The sequence below is a fragment of the Lepidochelys olivacea genome (assembly GCF_965140295.1).
Source record: "Lepidochelys olivacea isolate rLepOli2 genome assembly, chromosome: 3".
Classification (NCBI taxonomy): Eukaryota; Metazoa; Chordata; order Testudines; family Cheloniidae; genus Lepidochelys; species Lepidochelys olivacea.
This window is the reverse complement of record NC_140413.1, coordinates 136,945,959-136,957,966: the sequence shown is the minus strand read 5'-3', so window position 1 is coordinate 136,957,966 and position 12,008 is coordinate 136,945,959. Positions and strand designations below refer to the sequence as shown.

Sequence of the window (12,008 nt, the reverse complement as noted above, 5' to 3'; positions counted from 1 at the left end):
GGGAGGTGCGGGGCTGAATCCCCGAGCCCTGGTGCTCCCTGTGGGGAAGAAGCCCTGAGCCCATGGGCAGAGTTGGAGACATGGAGGGCATTGTGCCCCCCTCCCCCCAACTGCAGTGCAAGAGCAAGGCAGTCCCGGTGGCAGCTCCACACCTCCCCTGCACCATCTCGTCTCCTTGCTCCCTGGCCAGCTTGGAGGCGGGAAGCCGGAGCTGGGCAGTGCAGGACAGTTGCTGCTCTGGTTGGTGCTATGGAGCAGGGCGTGGCAGCATTCCCTTCTCTCCTCCTGGTGCCCCGGGTTGAAGCTGCTCCTCAGCTCTCAGCCCCCTTTGCTCCTGCAGAGGCAGGCGGTAAGAGCCACCCAGATGGGGAGACCCGGCTCCGAGGCTGGCAGACCCTTCTGGGAACAAGGACCGCAAGGGAGCCCTCCTTGCACACAGCCCCTAGCTACTCTACTCCCTGCCCCCTGAACTACCCCCCTGCCCGCACACAGCACCTACCTACCTCCTCCCTGCACCCACAGCCAGTGTTCCCTCTAATTGTTCCCACTCATGTACAGAATGAATTTTGTTATGTGCACCAAAATGAAGGTGATGTGTGACACATCACCTTCATATTGGTACACATAACAAAATTCATGTGGTGGGGGTGGGGCCTAGGGGTTCTTGTGGGAGGAGGCTCAGGGCTGGGGCAGAGAGTTGGGGTGCAGGGGTGTGAGGGCTCTGGCTGGGGGTGCAGGCCCTGCAGGGGGTCAGGGATGAGGGGCTCAGGGCTGGGGCAGAGGGTTGGGTGCAGGGGGTGAGGGCTCCAGCTGGGGGTGCAGGCTCTGGTGTGGGGCTGGGAATAAGGGATTTGGGGTACAGGAGGGTGCTCCAGGGCTATTGTGGGGAGAGAGGACTTCCCCCAGTGCTCTCTCCCCACAGCATCATCTGGGCTGTGGGGGAGAGGTGCCGGGGTAGAGGTGCCTGTCCCCGTTGTGGGAGCTCTGGGGCTGGGGCTGCAGGATAGGTGTCCCTCCCCTGGCCCCACCAGGTCTGGGCTGGGGGAGGGCCACCTGGGCCATGCCTGGGACCGGGCTGCTCCAGCTGCGCCTGGGGCCGGCCTGGGCCATGCTGACCTGGCCACGGCTGGGTCCGGGCCGCTCCGGGCCACAGGGTGAGTTGGGGCCAGGGGAAGGGCGCCCCTACCCCACCAGGTTCCCGGGTGGGTTCCCTGCGTGCCTGCACAGAGCTAAATAGGCTGCTGTGCGGCCGCACAGCTTACAGGAAACTTAGCCCACAGATACCCCATGTGCACACAACTCCTAGGTACCCACTCTCTGCACGGCGTGCTACCCCCGTGCCTGCACACAGCTCCTAGCTACCCCATCCCTGCACCCTAAGCTGTTTTCAGACTTTCTGAGCTGAGCCCTCCCACCTTTGAGTGATAATTTTTGGTTGTGTCTCCCCGCAACCCAGACAGGCTGGGTGGCCTGATGACGTGAGTCGGGGGTGGAGGTGGCGCTCCCTCTCTGAACCCAGCCATGCAGAAGGGACTTGAGCCTTGCTGGCCCCTGTCCTCTCAAAACAGAAGTCAAACTATGCCTATGCCCAAGGCCCCTGCCCCAAGGCCCTCCCACTCCCACTGGGCCCTGGAGTTTTCATAGCGTGTTGCGGGGAGCCACAGAGAGAAAAAGGTTGAGAACCCCTGATATAAACCACATGGTTTTACTTCTGTCCTCTGGCTGAACTAGTGTAATTTTTATAATTTGGAAGAAGGTTTAAGGAAGCCACGTTGTCTTTTAATCTCCTGTAGAGGTATCAGTTGATAGAGAGGCAGCAAATAAACAGGATTAAGGAGTTTTAGATAACTAAGCACTTTCTACTCTTGCCAACAGTAAGTTTGGCTCCAGACATCCTGCTTAAAAAAGTCCGATTACTGTAAAATATATAACCCGAGTGCAGAAATTAAATTAAATTTTGTCTTGTGACATTCACACACAGTCATTGTGTTTACTGAACTATAATTCAATGTCACTAAATAAATGCATGTGTACACATGGTCCAATCTATGAAGGTTGCCATCAGATCTTTATCTAACTTATTTAATTAACTCTGTGCTATGGCTCTAGTGAGGGATATTTGGAACACTGGATACTATTTTGTACGACAGGGAGGCAATCTCATATAGTATAGACCACTATTAGTGTGAATGCTAGAGTATGTAAGCTTCCAAATTCACTCTGTGAGCATTCATGAGTGTGAAAATTGATCACTCAAACATTCAAAGGAAGTGAGCACAAAAATGGATGCAAGCACCGCCAAAGCAAATTCATTTTAAAGTTTGTGAGAGTATTCACAAAATTGTTCTCTTTATTTTCTGAGCTCTAATTATATGACATATTTGAAATATATAGATAGGAATATTGTAGAAAGATCTAAAAATACAATGTCATTACTAGGGCTGGCTGGAAAACAGGAGTATTTTGTGAAAATGTTTCAGGTTTCAACATTTGCTTTTGTTCTACAACAGGACAACACCAAGACCCTTTGGAAAAACAGAGCAAGAAAGACAGCCGATTGATTATGGCACAACCCTGAAATATGACAGGTTTCAGAGTGGTAGCTGTGTTAGTCTGTAACAGCAAAAAGATTGAGGAGTCCTTGTGGCACCTTAGAGACTAACAAATTTATTTGGGCATAAGCTTTCATGGGCTAGAACCCACTTCATCAGATGCATGGAGTGGAAAATACAGTAGCAGGTATAAATACACAGCACATGAAAGGATGGGAGTTGCCTTACCAAGTGGGAGGTCAGTCTAACGGGACAATTCAATTAACAGTAAGATAACAAGGGAGGAAAAATCACTTTTGTAGTGATAATGAGAGTGGCCCATTTCAAACAGTTGACAAGAAGGTGTGAGTAACGGTAGGGGGAAATTAGTATGCGGGAAATTAGGTTTAGCTTTTGTAATGACCCAACCACTCCCAGTCTTTATTCAGGCCTAATTTGATGGTGTCCAGTTTGCAAATTAATTCCAGTTCTGCACTTTTAGGTCTGTTATGAGTGACCAGGGAGATTCAAGTGTTCTCCTATTGGTTTTTTGAATGTTACAATTCCTGATGTCAGATTTGTGTCTATTTATTCTTTTGTGTAGAGACTGTCCGGTTTGGCCAATGTACATGGCAGAGGGGCATTGCTGGCACATGATGGCATATATCACATTCATAGATGTGAAGGGGAACGAGCCCCTGATGGTGTGACTGATGTGGTTAGGTCCTATGAAGGTGTCCCTTGAATAGATATGTGGACAGAGTTGGCACTGGGGTTTGTTGCAGGGCTTGGTTCCTGGGCTGGTGTTTTTGTTGTGTGGTTGCTGGTGAGCATTTGCTTCAGGTTGGGGGGCTATCTGTAAGCGAGTACTGGCCTGTCTCCAAAGGTCTGTGAGAGTGAGGGATCGTCCTTCAGGATAAGTTGTACATCCTTCATGATGCGCTGGAGAGGTTTTAGTTGGGGGCTGCAGGTAACGGCTAGTGGCGTTCTGTTACTTTCTTTGTTGGGCCTGTCTTGTAGTAGGTGACTTCTGGGCTCTGTCAATCTGTTTCTTCACTTCAGCAGGTGGGTACTATAGTTTTAAGAATGCTTGATAGAGATCCTGTAGGTGTTTGTCTCTGTTGGAGGGATTGGAGCAAATGCGATTGTATCTTAGAGCTTGGCTGTAGACAATGGATCGTGTGGTGTGGTCTGGATGAAAGCGGGAGGCATGTAGGTAAGTATAGCGGTCAGTAGGTTTCCGGTATAGGGTGGTGTTTATGTGACCATAGTTTATTAGCACTGTAGTGTCTAGGAAGTGGATCTCTTGTGTGGACTGGTCCAGGCTGAGGTTGATGGTGCGGTGGAAATTGTTGACATCCTGGTGGAATTCCTCAAGGGCCTCCTTCCCATGGGTCCAGATGATGAAGATGTCATCAGTGTAGCACAAGTAGAGTAGGGGTGTTAGAACAACGCTTCCTCAGCTCTCGTCTCCTAAATCAGCCATAAAAATGTAGGTATACTGTGGGGCCATAAGGGTACCCATAGAAGTCCCGCTAACTTGAAGGTATAAATTGTCCCCAAATCTGAAATAGTTGTGGGTGAGGACAAAGTCACAAAGTTCAGCCACCAGGTTTGCCATGATAGTATTGGTAATGCTATTCCTGACAGCTTGTAGTCCATCTTTGTATGGGATGTTTGTGTAGAGAGTTTCTACATCCATAGTGGCTAGGATGGTATTTTCTGGAAGATCACCAAAGGACTGTAGTTTCCTCAGGAAGTCAGTGGTGTCTCAAAGATAGCTGGGAGTGCTGGTCATTGGATCATTACAAAACCTAAACCTAATTTCCCCCATACTAATTTCCCACTACTGTTACTCACACCTTCTTGTCAACTGTTTGAAATAGGCCACTCTCATTACCACCACAAAAGTGATTTTTCCTCCCTTGGTATCCTACTGTTAATTGAATTGTCTCATTAGACTGATCCCCCGAAATATGAGACACCCAGGTTCAAGTCCCTTCTTCTTGATTCAGAACTCGCATCTTTGTGAAAAGTTTCAGTTTTTACAAATTGGCATTTTCCAACAAAAAATGTTTTCATTGAAAATTTCCCAACCAATTCTAGTAATTACACGTCTTGAATTAAAATATTAGAAAGTGTTCATATTGAAAAAAAATCACGTACACTTGATTAAGCACTATAAAATACTACAACAAAACTTCTATATATTTTACCTTAGCTATTTTCGTTTGTTTTACATCAAATATTGTCATTGACAACAAAAAGATTTTACAAAATATGCTGTTCAGTTTGCACACCTTAAATGATTTTCCACATAACAAAATAATAAGCTAACCTAGCTAAACTTTGACGCAAACCTCCAAGGCATAAAATCAATTACTGATGACAATGACTTTGCTGAACTCCACTGCTTACCTACAGGCAAACAAACTTTCTAAATTCAATCAAAAGTCTTTGCATTTGAAAACTCTGACAGATTATAATAAAGCGTAAACTTATCCAGTTTCCATTTCAAATATTAATTATATTAGATAAATGATTGTTTCCTCACATTTGCATAGTGAAATGGCATAAAATGCAAACTGCATCACAATTAGATAAAAAATAATTGCCTAGATATTATCATATTGGTAATTCTGTCTATCTTAGGTTTTTCTACAGTGAACATCACTCGAGTACCACTATCTAAAATCCTGATCCAGCAAAGCACTTAAATATGTGTGTAAATTTAAGCATGTGAGCAATCCCTTTTAACTGGCATGCTTAAAGTTATTAACATACTTATATGTTTTACTGAATCAGCACCTAATTGTTGAACAGGTAGTTAGGTTGTGCCTGGTGGGCTTCATAGATAATGTTAGGTAAAATACTTCTAAGTACAGAAATGCTACTATACTATCACTCAGACTTGCTGGTCTGTGGTTATAGTGGTAAAAGCAATTTATGTAAAGATAACACTTCTTCGCTCACCTATTCCCTGTGAGTGTTCAGTCTCATCTTATTGGCAGTTTTCTGTTAGTAGTTTTACTGCTTTTTACTCTTGCACACATCGTGAGCTGCATTCTATTCTAAAGCACGTATAATCAGTGAAGTCCATAGCTTAATTCTTAATGCACAATCTTTGTTGCTGGTGTACAAGCTAGAAAAAACCCAGGTTGAGATCCCAGGACAAGTTTTGCAGGAATGGCATTAAGAGGAAATCTCCTAACTTGCAATTTAGCAAACTTCAGCTAGAAGTCACCAAAGATATGTTTATACTGCAATTAGGCACCCATGGCTGGTCTGTGCCAGCTGGCTCGGGCTTACATGGCTTGGGCTGCAGGGCTGTTTAATTGCAGTGTAGACGTTCCAGCTCAAGCTGCAGCCTGAGCTCTGGAATCCTCCCACCTTACAGGGCCCTAGAGCCCAAGCTCCAGCTGAGCCCAAACACCTACACAGCAATTAAACAGCCCTGCAGCCTGAGCCCTGCAAGCCCAACTCAGCTGACACAGGCCAGCTGCGAGTGTCTAGCTGCAGTGCAGACATACCCCAAGAGGCAAACATGGAATGCCAGGACGTCTTTTACAGTGACTTTTTAAAGCAGAACCCTGATTTAAAACATGCTGAGCTATTTGTCTGTCTGCTCTGTGCACAGAACTCCCATTGACTTCAGTCAGACACCTTCTCATACAGAGCAGTTACTGAAATGGCAAAATAAGTGAAATGCTTTCCTTTAAACTCTGTTAAAGAAACAGAAATCTGCAATGCAGTGTTAAGTCAGTGGAAGTAAAGTTACACACTCTCTTCAAAGAACTTCTGGATTTCATGTGTGCCAGTCTCATCGAGGATTCTTCGGTTACATACATTGTATCATAACCATGCCTATAGATTGAAGGAGGCTGGATATCCAGCTGTGGTGGGTAGATTTTATCATTTTCTGGTGAGTTACATCAATTTAAACTGATTGATTAGCTACATATTCAGACAAAGAAGGGAGTTTGGGGGGGAATAAAAATATAAGGCTGGTGGCAAGAACTCAGTAATGACCATCTGTACAGGAGCCTTATGAAAGAAATATGAGTTCTCGTGAAGAAATACATATTGTCAGAACTACAAGACACGACTGTATTTCTTCAACTTCACAGAACTTCAGGAGTGGCAGGAAATTAACAGACTCCTTGTCCACAGACTCCTCTCCATCATTGAGTACGTTTTTCCATGCAACCATTCAAAGATCATTATTACTGGTGGCAAACCGGAGACCCAAATTAGGACTACTCATAGCCCTTGCAGCTCTCAAGTGGAACAGACTGGCTACAAGGGATGACACGTTTAGCATCTTACAAGAAAAAGAGGATGGCAAACTCCTCATGATGAAGCACTGCTATCTGATTAATGGGGAGACAATAATGCCAGCCTCAACAGAGAAAGTATGATCCATCCTCACGGCCAGAAAAAAATGTGTCAATGGTGATTTATAAGTAAGGAGGATAAATTGCATTTGAGTCTATCTTGGAACGTTGCAAAAGGAAACCTCAAGTCAGGCAATCAGAACCAGCTTCCCCACACACTGTGGGATTGTTACAAATTATCCCATGATACTTCCCCCCACAACCAGTTTTGCTTGAACGACGCACCCAGCTGTATGATCCAATAAACTGATTTGCATCAGTAGAGCTATATTGCATTGCACTATATATCTATCCTTTTTGTGTCATATGGTTAAAGCAATTGGAATACCGTTAAAGAAAAAAAAGAAAAAGGAAATTGACGTGGGCAGGGGGTAACACACAACTTGCACCTCCTTCTCAAGGGATGGACATTGCTGTTAGTTAAATAACTGACCTATCTGCCAAGAAAACCACAGTAAAATAGAAAGTGTAAAAATTTACTTACGTGGGATTTTGACCAATAAATGAATACTTCAGCCACCATGCGGAACAATTCCTCTGCTTCTGAGTTGGGTTCTTTCAGCCATTTTGCCCTAAAATTAGATAACAAGAAGGAAAAAAAAACAACTTGGCGTTGATCCTTTCTGGCTTGGATAACGCAATTTTAACATTTCGCTTTGAAATCAATTTTTATACGACATCACCAGGAAAAAAGCAGAACGTTATGTGCATGTGTTTTAATTTATGCTAAAGTGGTCTTTTGATGCCCTACTTCAACATCTGAATACAGTTTTCCCATAATATCAATGTGGCAGGCTCCGACCTTGTCCCCGTGGGTCCCACACTTCCAGGCGGTTTAGGCTAGCTTCAGAAGCTCACTGCAACCCTCCATGTAGCCCTTCTCTCTCTAGGGCCAGGGATACAGTCTACTGAGCCCTTTTCATCATAAACCAGCAAGTAGGTTGGTGAGAGAATTCCCAGAGTCTCTGTTGCTCCTACGGCCTTATACCAAAACAGTTTAGCCTCCTGTCCTGACAGGGGCCTGTATCCCCCTCCCAGGAGGTAGTTCTGTAGTGGTGGGTTGGGGGGAACCCGGGCCTGCCATCTACTCCGGGTTCCAGCCCAGGGACCCTAATGGTAGCAGCTGTTGGCAGCCAACCTTTCACTGCCAGAGTTGCTACATTTCCCTGGGCCACTTCCCCACCGCTCTCCTGTTTCTCCCTTCTTCACCCTTACCTATGACTTGAGGGTGTCTTCATTAACCAGCCTCACTTCCTCTCATCTGGCTCCCTGGTTCTCCTCTGCCTGACTGGAGTGAGCCCTTTTATAGTATTAGAGGGGCCTTAATTAGAGTTAGGTGATCACATTAGCTTAATGGCCTGACCTGACTCTTTGTAGGTTAATCGGAGTCAGGTGTTCTCATTAGCCTGGAGCAGCCCCTGCTCTGGTCACTCAGGGAACAGAAAACCATTAATCCAATGGCTAGTATATCTGCCTTCTGCTACTCTGCTGTACCCAACTGCCCTGGGTCTATCACATATCCCTCCCCCCTGCTCAACACCAAGGGGTTGGGCAGCGTGGGATGCCAGATAGCGTATGCATGATAAGCCATCGGCGTTGCCATGGCGACTCCCTGCTCTGTGCTGTATGCGTAACTGGAAAGGTTGGAGGGATAAGAACCACCTGGTTACCCTTGTGTTCCTTTCCTTGTTCCATTGCATCCATTGAAGAGGGGCATGGTCGGTCACAAGGATAAATCAGCGCCCCAGCAGGTAATAACGCAACGTTTCCATGGCCCATTTTACGGCCAGGCACTCTCTCTCTCTACCACTGCGTATTTTTGTTCCCTCGGAAGCAGTTTCCTACTGAGGTAGAGAATTGGGTGTTCCTCTTCCCCAACCATCTGCGACAGGACGGCCCCTAACCCCACCTCGGATGCAACTGTCTGTAGGATGAATTCCTTGGTGAAATCTGGGGCTATCAATACCAGGTTACTGCAGAGGGCAGTCCATAGGTCCGCGGATGCCTTCTCCGCTGCATCGGACCATCTGACTGGATCAGGACCACGGGCCTTCACTAAGTCCGTTAAGGGACTTGCCCTTGTGGCAAAATGGTGGATGAAATACCGGTAAATCCCCACCACCCCAGGAATGCTCGGACCTGCTTCTGATGACTCAGCCGTGGTCAATTTTGGATGGCCTCTAACTTATTCAGTTGGGGTTTTACCAGACCTTTTCCTACCACGTAGCCAAGGTATTTGGCCTCCGTGAACCCTACGGTGCACTTAACACGGTTCACCGTAAGGCCAGCTTGCCTGAAGGTATCAAGGACTGCCCCCACTTTTTCCAAGTGGGTCTCCCAGTCTGGGGTATGAATCACATCATCCAAGTAGGACGCAGCATAACTGGCATGGGGGCATAATAACTTGTCCATGAGGCGCTGAAAGGTAGCTGGGGCACCATGTAGTCCAAAAGAGAGGACTGTATATTGGAAGAGACCCTCTGGTGTAGAAAACGCCCTCTTTTCCTTTGCATCTTCGGCTAGGGGAATCTGCCAGTACCTCTTAGTCAAGTCTAGGGTTGCCAAGTACTGGGCATTCCCCAGATGGTCTGCTAGTTCATGTATGTGGGGTATAAGGTAGGCATCAAACTGGGATATCTCGTTTAGTCGACGGAAGTCGTTGCAGAACCTCGTGGTGCCATCAGGTTTGGGCACCAACACTATTGGGCCGGACCACTGACTGTGGGATTCTTCTATGATCCCCATCTCCAGCATTTTCCTGACTTCCACTATTATTTCCTCCCTTTTGGCTGCTGGCACCTGGTAGGGCCTCATAGTTACTCCGGCCCCAGGGTTTGTGATGATGTGGTGATATGTCCCGGTTGTGCGACCCGGCTTTGCTGAGAATACATCTTGATATTGGGTGATCATCTCAGTTATCTCTTTCTTCTGGGCTGTCGTTAGATCAGAAGACACCCTCACCTGTTCAGGATTTTTGGGTCCAGCTCTTCTCAAACTACTGTGCATGCCTCTCGCGCATGCCAGGGTTTCAGAAGGCTGACGTGGTATATCTGCTCTAGTTTTCAACGTCCCGGTTGTCACACCTTGTAATTTACTTCCCCTCCGGGTTCAACTATTTCATAGGGCCCTTGCCACTCAGCCAACAGCTTATTTTCGGCCATGGGTACCAGTACCATTACTCAGCCACCAGGTTGAAACTGATGAACCTTGGCTTGACGGTTGTAGTAGGTTCTCTGGGCCTCTTGGTCCTTCTCTAGGTGCTCCCTCACTATGGGAGTGACCCGGGCTATCCGGTCCCTCATCCGTAGCACATGATCTATGACGTTCTTCCCCTCACCTGGTTCCTTCTCCCAAATTTCCTTGGCTATGTCCAGGATGCCTCAGAGGTTGCATTATGGAATCCAGTGGAAGCTTGGGGGACCTCATGGATGGCGAACATGAGGTACAGTAGTAGGTTGTCCCAATCTTTCCCATCCTTGCTTACCACCTTTCTTATCATGGCCTTGAGGGTCCGGTTAAATCTTTCCACCAGACCATCGGTTTGTGGATGGTAAACTGAGGTCTGCAGGGTCTGGACATGTAGCAGGGAACAGAGGTCCTTCATCAACTTGGACATGAATGGTGTTCCCTGGTCTGTGAGGATTTCTTTTGGTAGCCCTACCCGGGCAAAGACTGCCACTAATTCTTTGTCAATGCTCTTGGAAGCTGTGTTTCATAAGGGGACAGCTTCTGGGTAGCTGGTTGCATAGTCTAGGATGACAAGCACATACTGGTGACTTCTGTTCGTTTTCTCTAGCGGCCCCACAAGATCCATGGTGATCCGCTCAAACGGAACTTCGATGATCGGCAGGGGTACCAGAGGAGCTCTTAGATGTGGACAAGGGCTGTGCAGTTGACATTCGGGGCAAGAGGCACAGTACCGCCAGATGCTTCATGTACCCCTGGCCAGAAGAACTTCTGTAAGATTCTCCCCTGGGTTTTCTCCACTCCCAGGTACCCTCCAAAAAGTGACTGTGAGCGACGCTTAATATTGCCTTCTGGTGTTTCTGGGGTACAAGGAGCTGGTGTACCTCTTGCTCCTGCATTTCCACGACCCGGTATAGGAGATTCCTCTTGATCACAAAATAAGGCCCTGGCCCCCGGGCCTTTCCCTCTATAGGTACCCCATCTATCTCAGCCACCTCCTTCCTGGTGTTCTCGTACCTTGGGTCTTCCACCTGGTCCCGTCCAAAAGTCTCTCTCCCAGGGCTTATCAGCCCGCACTCTGAGGGATGTGTCTCTGCCCTCTCGGCTGGCTCCATGAGGTTGGGGTTGGAAGTGGTCTCTGACCCCTCCTCCATCTCGGGACCCTCCCCTTCGGTTGCCCGTGTACGTCTGCCTACAGAGGCGGCCCTCTGTCTTTGTATCAGGATTTGGGTACCCAAAGCCTTGGCCGCCCTTCTTTCTCTCTTGGTCTTCCTGCCTTTCCATGGGACAGGGAATAGCTCCTGGGAAATTTCCACAAAAAATGGGAGGTGACATTCTGCCGCAGAAGCCTCCTGAAGTTCGGGGAGCTCCTCTCCCTCCAATTCCTCCTGTGGGAGCAAGTTTCCAAACCTGGGGAAATCTCTACCTATGAGCACGGGGTACGGGAGGTTTGGGACTACCCCTGCTTTTACCCCAGTGACATTTCCCTGAATTTCAATTTTCACTGGTATGATGGGGTAGCAACTAACAGTCCCATGGACATGGGTTACCCCCGTATGCTTACCCTACATTAACTGGCTGTGCTTCACTAATTTACCAGAAATTAGGGTGATAGCACTCCCCGAGTCTACGAGTGCCATAGTTTCTACCCCATTCAACTTTACCTGCCTTGTATATTTATGTGGGGTGACTGCAACCCCTACAATATTGAGTAGGCTGCATGGGTCTAACCCATCCCCCAGGTTACACTGCATGGACTCTAGACATTGGGGCACTGGGCCGCTATGTGCCCCAACTCCCAGCACCTGTAACACTTATAATTACTTCTAGTCACTCCCCTATCACGTGAGTTAGGGGTTTATTCCCAGGGTCCCCCCCACTCAGGGCTTTTCCTTCC

At 47.5% G+C, this 12,008-nt stretch overlaps 1 protein-coding gene across 1 annotated transcript in view; it reads right to left on the bottom strand.

Annotated features, from left to right (window-relative positions):
• RYR2 (ryanodine receptor 2) overlaps positions 1-12,008 on the bottom strand; it is a 717,900-nt gene that overhangs the window by 152,424 nt on the left and 553,468 nt on the right. Inside the window, exon 70 of the mRNA XM_084622892.1 lies at positions 7,410-7,497. Within this exon, the coding sequence (XP_084479018.1) occupies positions 7,410-7,497 (88 nt within the window). The remainder of the gene's footprint in view (positions 1-7,409; positions 7,498-12,008) is intronic.